Here is a 14,281-nt window from a genome sequence, read left to right on the forward strand (position 1 = left end):
AATTCTGTGGGTTGATCAGAAAAAGATTTGGAAATTTGGTAACAACATACTCAATAGCACATGATTGCCAACATTAATGGTTTGGTCTGTTCTGTAAAGGAAAATGGGAGAAATGGCATCCAGTTTAGAAGGATCATGCAGCAGAGTATCAGAAATGTAATGGGGATAGGGGGGTGAGAAAAAGATTGCCCTCTTCATAAATAGTACACATTTCAAGTTCTTAACTGAGTGAACTATAGCCAAAATGCCACATCAAACACAAGATGACATTCACCAGCTATAAGGATATTTCATCATTCATTCGCTCATTCCACAAACAGTTACTGAGTGCCCAGAGTGGGCATTCAAGCCCTGTCCTTAAAGATGAAGACAGAGCAGTGAACAACACAGACAAAAATGCCTGCCTTCGCCAAGCTTTCATGAGGCAAAGCCTAGCATGTAGCACAAATTAAAGATGGATGTGTACTTTGTCTATGAGAGAGCTGGAGTTCCCACAGTCACACTGGCATCCAAATGAGACATCCTAAAAAGGCTACAGCCCTGTGTTACTGCAGACTGTGAAACGCATGCTTGGTTTTTGTCACAGAACTATCTAGAGCATAGGGGCAGCTAGGAAGGGAGGTGCAAACACCGATCCTAACTGCCGTAAAACAGGGCTGAAGAGTGGGTCCCACCTTTGAAGCTCACATCGGATGGAGGGTGGGCCAACCCTCCTGCTGCAGAAGTAGCCAACAAGCACCTCCTTCAGTTTGAGGAAATGGTCCTCTCCTGCTATAAAGATGGCTTTAAGGAGCAGTTGGGGGTGGGGGAGCTACACCAGCCACAGAAGCTGTTAGACAAGGTAAAAAAAAAAAAAATATATATATATATATATTTATATATGGTTTTTTAAGACCCATACATGCATTTATTCAACTAATATTTATTAAATCCTCACTACATATGCAAAAAGCACCATGGTAGGAACTAGGGAAAGAGAGAGGGGAGTGGGTGGAGACATGGTTCCTGCCCTCATGTCTCTTACCTGCTAGAAAGAGAGTCAGACATTGAACAACTAATCAATTAATTAAAAGTAGAACATCTACTAGGAAGAACGATTGGAGTCTATAAGAACTTTAAAAGGGCAAATTAACCGAGTGCGAAAGATAACAGAAACCCTTTACACAATCCCACTCACTTTCTCACTCTCTCCTCTCCCTCTCCTCCATTCAGTCCCCTCCCCCATCCCTCCTCTCTCAGACACACATGCACACACACTTGTGGGCACACAGGTGCATACACAGGCACACATAGCTATGATGTAATCAGGCACCTCTTTGTCTTCCTTTCAAAGAGACAATTTTTGAGCTATAAATACTAAAGATACTATTCATTCTGGCTTTTAGGCCAACAGGCTGCAACCCTGGCAAAATCATGCCAAAATTCCTACTCTGAGTTAGGATGCAGTCAGGTCTAGATGAAAAAAGGAATGTTTCAACTGATTACATCTTCAAATATTTCCTAGTTATTTGAGTTTATGGTTGTGCTTGTCCTTCTTGATACTTAATTAGAATGTACAGGCCTCAGATATGAGCTTGCAGGAGACAGACAGTGTTCAAAATGAAAATGACAGCTTTCCATTGGCTTGTGTGCTGTTCTATAGCAGCTCAGTGTCAGGTGTTGAAGTTAAGCTAAACTACATAAAACCAGAAGATGTAAAGGCTAAAGTTGAAAAATTAAAACTTAGAGTCTACATATACTGAACTTTGGCTATTCAGTTATAAAGTCAAATTGGAAAAAAAGCATAATAAAAACAAGTAAGGAACATAATTTTGGACAAAGCATTGACTGGGCAGATTTTAAAACTTTTCAATTAAGTTATATAACTACAAAATATTTGTGGTAGATAAAAATGAGAAAATACAGGTATATAGAGAGATAAAAATACAGCCATATTTAATAACCAAAGCACTTTCCATAAAATGACTATATCAAAGTATTTAACCAATTCTTTATTATTGGGCATTTATGCTTTTGCCTAATCTTTATTAACACAAATGTTTCGATGAACACCTTTATATATGCATTTCTGCACATCTCTCATTTTTTTATAATAAATTCTTAGAAGTAGAATTTCTTAGCTGGGCAGTATTCAGATGTTTAAAATCAGAATTAAAGCAATAGCCAACTTCAGAAAACAGAAATCATAAGTAACACAATAACAGTGGGGGACTTTCACACTCCACTTTCATCAATGGACAGTTCATCCAGAGAGAAAATCAATAAGGAAACACAGGCTTTAAATGACACATTAAACCAGACAGACTTAATTGATATTTATAGGACATTCCAACCAAAAGCAGCAGAATACACATTCTTCTTAAGTGCATATGGAACATTCTGCAGGATAGGCAATATGTGGGGCCACAAAGTGAGCCTTGCTAAATTTAAGAAAATTGAAACCATATCAAGCATCTTTTCCAACTATAACTCTGTGAGATTAGAAACTGACTACAAGAAAAAAAAATTATAAAAACCACAAGCAAGTAGAGGCTAAAAAATATGTTACTAAAGGACCAAGGGATCACTGAAGAAATCAAAGAGGAAATCAAAAAATACCTAGAGACAGATATTGGAGATTGGTTCAAGATGGCGGAGTGGAAGGATGTGCTCTCAGCTCCCTCTTGCGAGAGCACCGGAATCACAACTAACTGCTGAACAATCATCAATAAGAAGACACTAGAACTCACCAAAAAAGATACCCCACATCGAAAAACAAAGGAGAAGCTGCAATGAGATGGTAGGAGTTGCACAATCACAATAAAATCAAATCCCATAGCCGCTGGGTGGGTGACTCACAAACTGGAGAACACTTAAACCACAGAAGTCCACCAACTGGAGTGAAGGTTCTGAGCCCCATAGCAGGCTTCCCAACCTGGGGGTCTGGCAACAGGAGGAGGAATTCCCAGAGAATCAGACTTTGAAGGCTAGTGGGATTTGATTGCAGGACTTCGACAGGATTTGGGAAAACAGAGACTCCACTCTTGGAGGGCATACACAAAGTAGTGTGTATATCAGGACCCAGGTAAAGGAGCAGTGACCCCATAGGAGACTGAACCAGACCAACCTGCTAGTGTTGGAGGGTCTCCTGTACAGGTGGGGGCGGGAGTGGCTGTGGCTAACCACAGGGACAAGGACTCTGGCAGCAGAAGTTCTGGGAAGTACTCCTTAGTGTGAGCCCTCCCAGAGTCCACCATGTGCCCCACCAAAGAGCCAGGTAGACTCCAGAGCTGGGTCACCTTAGGCCAAACAACCAACAGGGAGGGAAGCCAGCCCCACCCATCAGCAGACAAGCCGATTAAAGTTCTACTGAGCTCTTCCCAACAGAGCAACACCCAGCTCTACCCACCACCAGTCCCTCCCGTCAGGAAGCTTGCACAAGCCTCTTATCCACTAGAGGGCAGACAGCAGAAGCAAGAAGAACTACAATCCTGCAGCCTGTGAAACGAAAACCACATTCACAGAAAGACAGACAAAATGAAAAGGCAGAGGACTATGTACTAGATGAAGAAAAAAGATAAAACCCCAGAAAAACAACTAAATGAAGTGGAGATAGGCAACCTTTCAGAAAAAGAATTCAGAATAACAATAGTGAAGATGATCCAGGACCTCAGAAAAAGAATGGAGGCAAAGATCCAGAAGATGCAAGAAATGTTTAATGAAGACCTAGAAGAATGAAAGAACAAACACCTAGAAGAATTAAAGAACAAACAGAGATGAACAATACAATAATTGAAAAATACACTAGAAGGAATGAATAGCAGAATAACTGAGGCAGAAGAACGGATAAGTTACCTGGAAGACAGAATGGTGTAATTCACTGCCACAGAACAGAATAAAGGAAAAAGAATGAAAAGAAATGAAGATAGCCTAAGAGACTTCTGGGACAACATTAAATGCACATTATAGGGGTCCCAGAAGGAGAAGAGAGAGAGAAAGGACCAGAGAAGACATTTGAAGATATTAAAGTTGAAAATTTCCCTAACATCGGAAAGAAAATAGCCACCCAAGTCCAGGAAGTGCAGAGAGTGTCAGGCAGGATAAACCCAAGGAGAAACACATCAAGAAACATATTGATCAAACTGACAAAAATTAAAGACAAAAACTATTAAAAGCAACAAAGGAAAAATGACAAATAAAATAAAAGGGAACTCCCATAAGGTTAACAGCTGATTTCTCAGCAGAAACTCTACAAGCCAGAAGGGCATAGCATGATATATTTAAAGTATTTAAAGTGATGAAAGGGAAGAACCTAAATCAAGATTACTCTACCCGGCAAGGATCTCATTCAGATTCGAAAGAGAAATCAAAAGCTTTACAGACAAGCAAAAGCTAAGAAAATTCAGCAGCACCAAACCAGCTCTACAACAAATGCTAAAGTTACTTCTCTAAGTGGGAAACATAAGAGAAGGAAAGGACCTAAAAAAACAAACCCAAAACAATTAAGAAAATGGTAATAGGAACATACATATCAATAATTACCTTAAAAGTGAATGGATTAAATGCTCCAAACAAAAGACACAGGCTCACTGAATGGATACAAAAACAAGACCCATATATATGCTGTTTACAAGAGACCCACTTCAGACCTAGGGACACATACAAACTGAAAATAAGGGGATGGAAAAAGATATTCCATGCAAATGTAAATCAAAAGAAAGCAGGTAAAATAGACTTTAAAATAATGTTACAAGATACAAGGAAGGACACTACATAATGATTAAGGGATCAATCCAAGAAAATATAACAATTATAAATATATATGCACCCAACATAGGATCACCTCAATACATAAAGCAAATGCTAACAGCTATAAAAGAGGAAATCGACAGTAACACAATAATAGTGAGGGACTTTGACACCTCACTTACACCAATGGACAGATCATCCAGACAGAGAATTAATAAGGATACACAAGCTTTAAATGACACACTAGACCAGATAGATTGAATTGATATTTATAGGACATTCCATCCAAAACCAGCAGATAACACTTTCTGCTCAAGTGCACACGGAACATTCTCCAGGATAGATCACATTTTGGGTCACAAATCAAGCCTCGGTAAATTTAAGAAAATTGAAACCATATCAAGCACCTTTTCCAACCACAACACTATGAGATTAGAAATCTTTTACAGGGAAAAAAATGTAAAAAACACAAACACATGGAGGATAAACAATACATTACTAAATAACCAAGAGATCACTGAAGAAATCAAAAAATACCTAGAGAAAATAACAATGAAAACATGATGATCCAAAACCTATGGAATGCAGCAAAAGCAGGTCTGAGAAGGAAGTTTATAGCAATACAATCCTATCTCAAGAAACAAAAGTCTCAAATAAACAATCTAACCTTACACCTATTGAAAGTAGAGAAAAAAAAACAAAGAAAACCCAAAGTTCATAGAAGGAAAGAATTCATAAAGATCAGAACAGAAATAAATGAAATAGAGAAAAAGAAAACAGTAGCAAGATCAATAAAACTAAAAGTTGGTCCTTTGAGAAGATAAACAAAATTGATGAACCTTTAGCCAAACACATCAAGTAAAAGAGGGAGAGAACTCAAATCAATAAAATTAGAAATGAAAAAGGACAAGTTACAACAGATATTGCAGAAATAGAAAGCATCATAAGAGACTACTACAAGCAACTCTATGCCAATAAAATGGACAACCTGGAAGAAATGGACAAACTCTTAGAAAGGTATAAACTTCCAAGACTGAACCAGGAAGAAATAGAAAATATGAACAGACCAATCACAAGTCATGAAATTGAAACTGTGATTAAAAATCTTCCAACAAACAAAAGCCCAGGACCAGATGGCTTCACAGGCCAATTCTATAAAACATTTAGAGAAGAGCTAAAACAAATCCTTCTCAAACTCTTCCAGAAAACTGCAGAGGAAAGAAAATTCCCAAACTCATTCTACAAGGCCACCATCACCCTGATATGAAAAGCAGACAAAGATATCACAAAAAAAGAAAATTACAGACCAATATCACTGATGAATATAGATGCAAAAATATTCAACAAAATACTAGCAAACAGAATCCAACAACACATTAAAAGGATCATACACCATGATCAAGTTGGATTTATCCCAGGGATGCAAGGATTCTTCAATACATGCAAAACAATGTAATACGCCATATTAAAAATTGAAGAATAAAAACCATATGATCATCTCAATAGATGCAGAAAAAGCTTCTGAAAAACTCTACACCCATTTATGATAAAAACTCTCCATATAGTGGGCATAGAGGGAACCTACCTCAACATAATAAAGGCCATATATGACAAACCCACAGCAAACATCATTCTCAATGGTGAAAAGCTGACAGCATTCCCCCTAAGGTCAGGAACAAGACAAGGATGTCCACTCTCGCCACTATTATTCAACATAGTTTTGGAAGTCCTAGCCATGGCAATCAGAGAAGAAAAAGAAATAAAAGGAATACAAATTGGAAAAGAAGTAGTAAAACTGTCACTCTTTGCAGATGACATGATACTATACATAGATAATCCTAAAGATGCCACCAGAAAACTACTAGAGCTAATCAATGAATTTGGTAAAGTTTCAGGATACAAAATTAATGCACAGAAATCTCTTGCATTCCTATACACTAACAACACAAGATCAGAAAAATAAATTAAGGAAGCAATCCCATTCACCACTGCAACAAAAATAATAAAATACCTAGGAATAAACCTACCTAAGGAGGTAAAAGACCTGTACTCAGAAAATTATAAGACACTGAGGAAAGAAATCAAAGATGACACAGATGGTGAGAGATATACCATGTTCTTGGATTAGAAGAATATTGTGAAAATGACTATACTACAAAAAGCAATCTACAGATTCAATGCAATCCCTGTCAAAGTACCAATGGCATTTTTTACAGAACTAGAACAAAAAACCTTAAAATTTGTGTGGAGACATAAAAGACACCGAATAGCCAAAGCGGTCTTGAGGGAAAAAAATGGAGCTGAAGGAATCAGACTTCCTGACTTCAGACAATACTACAAAGCTACAGTAATCAAGACAGAATGGTACTGGCACAAAAACAGAAATATAGATCAATGGAACAGGATAGAAAGCCCACAGATAAACCCATGTATCTATGGTCACCTAATCTATGACAAAGGAGGCAAGGATATACATGGAAAAGAAAGTCTCTTCAATAAGTGGTGCTGGTAAAACTGGACAGCTACATGTAAAACAATAAAATTAGAAAACTCCCTAACAACATTCACAAAAATAAACTCAAAATGGATTAAAGACCTAAATGTAAGATGGAACATTATAAAACTCTTAGAGTAAAACATAGAAAGAATACTCTTTGATAAATCACAGCAAGATCTTTTTTGACTCACCTCCTAGAGTAATGGAAATAAAAACAAAAATAAACAAATGGGACCTAATGCATCTTAAAAGCTTTTGCAAAGCAAAGGAAACTATAAACAACACGAAAAGACAGTCCTCAGAATGGGAGAAATTATTTGCAAATGAATCAACGGACAAAGGATTAATCTCCAAAATATATAAACAGCTCATGCAGGTCAATATTAAAAAAACAAATAACCCGATGAAAAAATGGGCAGAAGATCTAAACAGACATTTCTCCAAAGAAGACATACAGATGGCCAAGAGGCACATGAAAAGATGTTCAACATTTTTGCTAATTATTAGAGAAATGCAAATCAAAACTACAATCCAGTATCACCTATACTGGTCAGAATGGCCATCATCAAAAAGTCTACAAACAGGGAATTCCCTGGCTTTCTAGTGGTTAGGAATTTGCGGTTCCACTGCAGGGCACCTGGGTTTGATCCCTGTTTGGGGAACTAGAATCCCACAAGCTATGCAGCACAGCCAAAGAAAAATGTCTACAAACAATAAATGCTGGAGAGGGTGTGGAAAAAAGGGAACCCTCCTACACTATTGGTGGGAATATAAACTGGTATAACCACTATGGAGAACAATGGAGGTTCCTTAAAAAACTAAGAATACAACTACCATATGATCTAGCAATCCCACTCCTGGACATGTATCCAGAGAAAACCATACTTCAAAAAGATACATGCACCCCAATGTTCATTGCAGCACTATTTACAGTATCCAAGACATAGAAGCAACCTAAATGTCCATTGACAGAGGAATGGATAAAGAAGATGTGGTACATATATACAATGGGATATTACTCGGCCACAAAAAAGAATGAAATGATGCCACAACATGGATCAACCTAGAGATTATCATACCAAGTGAAGTAAGTCAGACAAATATCATATGATATCACTTATATGTGGAGTCTAAAAAATGATAGAAATGAACTTATTTACAGAACAGAAACAGACTCACAGACTTTGAAAACAAACTTCTGGTTACCAAAGGGGAAATGGGGTGGGAGGGATAAATTCAGAGTTTGGGATTAACATATACACACTACTATATATAAAATAAATACTTAACAGGACCTACTGTACAGGACAGGGAACTCAACTCAATATTCTATAATAACCTATATGGGAAAAAAATCTGAAAAAGAATAGATATATGTATATGTATAACTGAATCACTTTGCTGTATACCTGAAACTAACACTGTAAATCCACTATACTCCAATATAAAAAAAATTTTAATAAACAAATAAAATAAATAAAATTAAAAATTTCCTAAAGTCTAAAATTCAGTTACGAGAAACAGCAAGACAGAGAATTATATCCTATATCTTGGCAGAAAATGAAAACTCCCTGGTTTCAGCTCAGACATGGGCTTTGTAGCAACAGTCCATACTCAAGACTAGTACTTTTTGCAATATGGAACCTGGAGCCTGAAAGGTAATGTCAGTGACATGTTTTTATCTTTTGGCCTCCTTTATTTTGTCAGGATCTGTTTTCTTAGGTCAACCTAAGCACAGGTTTTTTTTTTTTTCTTTTTGATATTCTGCAACCTAACTCTCCCAGATTCATTTTTCCATTCTCTTCACATTATATTGTAGGCACCAAATGGAACTCAAGGAGTCCACTGTATTAACTGATACCTGTACCTGACTCCAACAGACTTTCTTCCTCAAAGGCATGCAGAAATATCCAAACAAAGAGAAAAGAACTAAGAATAAAAATAATCAAATAACTGAGAAAACTTCAAAGAAGACCACTAAAAAACAACTGTGATAACCAGATAAAGGTTGACATCAGTGAAAATGGCAGAGTAAAGAGCTCTGAAAATTTACTCCTTCTTAAAAGCAATAGGTAAACTAACAAATTTTTTCATTATTTTATAGTAAATGGTTTTCATAGTCAATTTTTTTCAGTTTTCAGAACTCTGAAAATTAACCAAAGGCTTTCAGCATTCCAGAGAGTGTTTACTCAAGAAAAATAGATCATCTAGGTAAGAACAGTGAGCTTTGTGGTGTTTTAACTTGTCCTATTTCCATTCTCTTTCTCACCAACAGGGTATCTTTGAAAAAGAACAGCTCACAATCACAGTGGCATAGGTTTCTTCCTTGTGGTATATGCCCAATATCTAGCATTATGCTTTGAACATAAATAAATTCCCATTTAAAATCGTTTGGATTTGGGCCTACTCACTCTAACACAAAATGAAGCCTTTGTGCAGGCCACTAATGGACTTCTACAACTGGTTCCTAGTTTCTTGCCATCAATTTTTCTTATATATTTCTTTTGGAGTTATCCATCATGTATGCTAATTTGACCATATCATTCCCCTTCCAACACATCAGAGTATTGCCCAATAAGTAAACTATAAATTTCTGACCACAGTATGCAAGTAGCAGGCAGACTTACTGTCTTCATCACTCTGTTACTTCCTACATCTTCCATCCCAATAATATAAATATATTCATTATCTAAGTGTAATGCGTAATTGTTGAAACTGTTTATACCCACTGCTATCATACTTGCTTTGTCTTCATTCTCTTGGTCTTGAATTTCCATGTCTATTTTACAAATGTTTCTGTCTTTTGTATTAACATTAGAAAAAATAGAACTAATCAATAGACGAAAGGGAGGGAGAGATAGGGTGGATGATAAAATACATGCAATGATTCCACAGTAAAGTCTTACGAAATCTGGAATTAAATCAGAATGAGAAGAATGTGAATGTGTATGATGGGCAGAGTCAGACCAGAAAGTATTGTTAGCTGTGTTTTGTTTGTATTCTGACAGGATGTTGGGCTGGCTGGCTGCAACTAAAAGTATTTTTCCCTGTCAATTTGGGAGGGCGTGGTGAAGAATCTCCAGGTAATACAGAGTTACTCATCTTACCGAGCTAAGATTTTTAATGAAAAAGTATCCAAAGTATTTGCTATGAAAGATCCAAATGACTCTGTAGTTCTATAATGTTGGGTGGAGAATAAAGAGGCAGCACTCAAGACTTTATTATGATCTTCCTCTAACCACTTCTATATAGAGGCAGGTATTTATATTTAATAAACATTTATTAAATAACTAAAATAAAAATGGCCATTTTGTACAAACGATCACCATTCTTCCACCTTGTTCTATTTCTTTAAACCGGACTAGTCCAGTTTCCTTCTTTCTGCATCTATTATAGTGCTGTGTATCCTATGAACTCTCAGTAAGTCAGTTAAACTGATGTTCATCAGTCCTAAAGTCAAGATCCTTCCTCCAAGAAAGCTTGGTCTGAATATGTCAACATCATTTACCATCATATACCACTTAACTCTATCCAACCATTTTCATAGAAATTTGGGGTTTGTAAAGTCTTTCCTGGACCTCAGTTATTGATTTTTTTTAAAAAGGCAACAGTGTTGGGTCTAAAATGATAGTCTCTAAAGTTGAGAAAGCCATATATAGACACCAACAGAAATAGGCTGCCACCAGTTTGAGGAATAAAAATCCCTCAGGCTCCCCAAATTTCTTCTCCAGAGACTTGCAAGTTCCATCATTAGAGATTATTATTTTGGATTATATGGCAAATACACTTTAGGTTAGGAATGACTAATTAAAAATTTTAAAAGTAAAACTAATCTAAACTAACCTGTTCTTAGGAAACCAGTAATCTCAAAAGGTTTAAGGAATGGTAAATGTTTCAAAGGGGAGAAAGGCAAAGAGACAAGTCCAGATCCTGGAAAGCTACCTGAAGAGGAGAAGACATGGTTGGATATACTTGAAAGTGGCATGAAGACTCTGAATATAGGGCAAGTGTAGAACCACAGTGGGGTAAGGAAATAAGGAAGAACATTAACTTTGTCTACTTTACAATTTAAGCTTAGTGAGGAGAATTTGCAAAAGACAAACGTTTCACTAAATCTAAGTAGAAGTACAAGAATGGAGGATTCCACGTAATTATTTGCTTTTTAATATGACCCACGTACTTATTAGAATATTAATTTATCATTATACATTAATTTTCTTAGATACTTACGTATTTGAGAAAACAGAAGAAGAGAAAGTACCCTGGACTGTGGCAGGAGCCCGAGGTCCTATTTACCAGAAAAAGAAAATAATTAGTTTGCATCCTTCCCCAACAACTTGTAAAATGATAATATCCTCTAATAGTTCTTTATTCTCTGTTGTCACAGTCTTGTTTAAAAGCCTCCAGAGACTCTCGACAATGAAGTCTAAATTTCTTTGCAAAGCATAAAATATACCATACAATCTGATGTTCTTATCTACCTCTCTAGTGTCTTCTCTGGCTAGTCTTCCATGTGTATTCTATGGATCAGAGGTGCAAAATAACTTATTTTCTAAATGTATCATCTTTTCCATGCCTCTGGGCCCTTGTTTTTGTCATTTCCTCTGTCTGGAGCACCCTATGCCCTCTCTTTTTTTTTTTTGGCGGTATGTGGGCCTCTCACTGTTGTGGCCTCTCCGGTTGCGGAGCACAGGCTCCGGACGCGCAGGCTCAGCAGCCACGGCTCACGGGCCTAGCCGCTCTGCGGCATGTGGGATCTTCCTGGACCGGGGCACAAACCCGTGTCCCCTGCATCGGCAGGCGGACTCTCAACCACTGCACCACCAGGGAAGCCCCCATGCCCTCTTTTAACTTATCTTTTAGGTCTCAGTCAGCTTGTGTTAACTCTTCTAGAAAGCCTTCCTTGAAACTAAGTAGATCTTCTTCTCTAGTGGTCCTAAGGCATTCTACCCATTTCTATTATAAAACTCATTATGCTATACTGTAATTAAAGGTTTACTCTTCTGTCTCCCTGATTATGATGTAAATTTCTCACTATATCTCCAGCATTTATTTTTGGAGAATACTACGTAATTAATATGTTTCCTCAACATTTATTCATTGATTTGTTGGCCATTAATCTCTTCCCACTCAAACATCATCTCACTCGCTTTGTATGTAATCTAGCTAGATTTCATTACTGGATTTTAGTAAAGATTCTGGATACAGATGACATAGAAAGCTTTTATGCACAACACCTTCACACTGGATTTGGTGTTTGTTAATTATGCAAATACACAAATGAATAAAAATTGTAGACAAAAAGAATGTCCTGGTTACAGAAAGTAGTGTTAGTAATTAGAGCCTGTTCAGTCAAGTTTAAGTGGTAACTCGTTTCTCTCAATAAATGAGTAACCAATAGGTACCAGTGATGCGTAAAAAAGTCTTACTTAAATCCTTATGAACCTTTTTGACTTTGTGTAGATATGTTTTTTTGTGTGTGTTCAGATTTGGAGAAGCAGTACCTGAAATTAAGAATTCATAGACCTGAGAAATTAAGTGTGAAGATAATATAATTTTAAAAGCAAAATAAAAAACAAACCTTCTGTGGTTTCATTAATATTCTGGAGTAAATATTCTAAAAATATTTTCCTAGAATTCTATATAAAATATTAAAACCATCCTCTTAAAAACAGCTAAGCTTTCAAGGAGGTAAGAGAAATCTTTGAGAGTAAAAAATTGGGGGGAACACACATATGGAATTGTAAGCAAATGATGAAGCTGATGCCTGCCCTGTACCCACTGGCCATAACTGCAAACTTAATGGATAACCAGGGGACTTAAAACCATATATCAGGCTCAAACCAGATGGGAAATAAAATCTTAGAGCTTGTGAAAATATACTTTATCCCACAAAACTACACCCTTGGTGAAAGAGCTGTCTTAAAAAAATCATGCCACAGAGGTAGCAGCACAAACAAATTATGCCTTGGCATCAGCTGTGGATAGAGGAAGAACAGCAGAAAAGAAAAATATCTCTGAAGAATTCATAACCATATATTATCTCTTACGTGACTTTGAGGTTCAAATTCACTGTATGGTCCATAAAACTCCAAATGAGAAATTTAAAATGAACCTGTTTTTATCGCTCTCCCAGATGCCTAGCAGTAGCATATGAAGAAAACTTAACAGCTTTATTGAAGTATAATTGATATTTGCAAAACTGTACATATTTAATGTGTTCAGTTTGAGTTTCTACATAGTAATACATCCTATCAAAGTATGGAATTCTGTCAAAAATGATGCATTTCTGTCAAAAACAAGCTAACATATAACAACACATCCCTGCCACTCACACATACACAAATATGAAGAAACAAACCAACATGCCAGTTATCAGGAAAAAAAAAGCATTAAAATTAGACCACAAATATTTCAGATATTGGAATTATCAAATATAGAATATAAAATATGTGCATTTTATATGTTTAAATAAATAAAGTAGTAATTGGAAATCACAGGAATGGAACCTATCAAAAAAGTCCAATCAAATCTGAATAATAATGAGACATTTTATAATATATATTATATATATATGTTTAATCAAACAAATTTAAAAGTGCATTAAATTTATATAATAGTAAAATAGATACAACTGAAGAGAGAATTGGTGAAATGGAAGACAACCTCAAAGAAATTAACCAGAATACAATAGAGAGAAATGGAAAATGTGGTTTTTAGACGATGTAGAAGTAGACACACACACACACACACACACACACACACACACGTATATAACTGGAGTTTCAGAAGAAAAGAATAAAGAAAATGAGGAGAAGCAACATAGGAGAGAAAAACAGCTGAGACTTGGCCAGAACTGCTCATCATAGTGATACTAAAGTAAAGCAGATGAAAGATCTTAAAAGCAGCCTTTGGTGTGTGTGTGGCAGGGGTGAGAAGGTAGGGAGGGGGATGTGGGAGGAAGGACCACTTACATAGGAATTAAGTAGAACAGAAAGTAGATCATTTAAGTAAAACAATATTTTTAAAGTGCTAAGAAAAAAAGAACTGTCCCTG

At 36.4% G+C, this 14,281-nt stretch overlaps 1 protein-coding gene across 1 annotated transcript in view; it reads right to left on the minus strand.

The window, feature by feature from the left end:
* Positions 1 to 14,281, minus strand: part of FSIP2 (fibrous sheath interacting protein 2) — a 126,765-nt gene that overhangs the window by 52,848 nt on the left and 59,636 nt on the right. Inside the window, exon 12 of the mRNA XM_067742370.1 lies at positions 11,456 to 11,513. Within this exon, the coding sequence (XP_067598471.1) occupies positions 11,456 to 11,513 (58 nt within the window). The remainder of the gene's footprint in view (positions 1 to 11,455; positions 11,514 to 14,281) is intronic.

The sequence above is a fragment of the Pseudorca crassidens genome, chromosome 6, assembly GCF_039906515.1.
Source record: "Pseudorca crassidens isolate mPseCra1 chromosome 6, mPseCra1.hap1, whole genome shotgun sequence".
NCBI lineage: Eukaryota > Metazoa > Chordata > Mammalia > Artiodactyla > Delphinidae > Pseudorca > Pseudorca crassidens.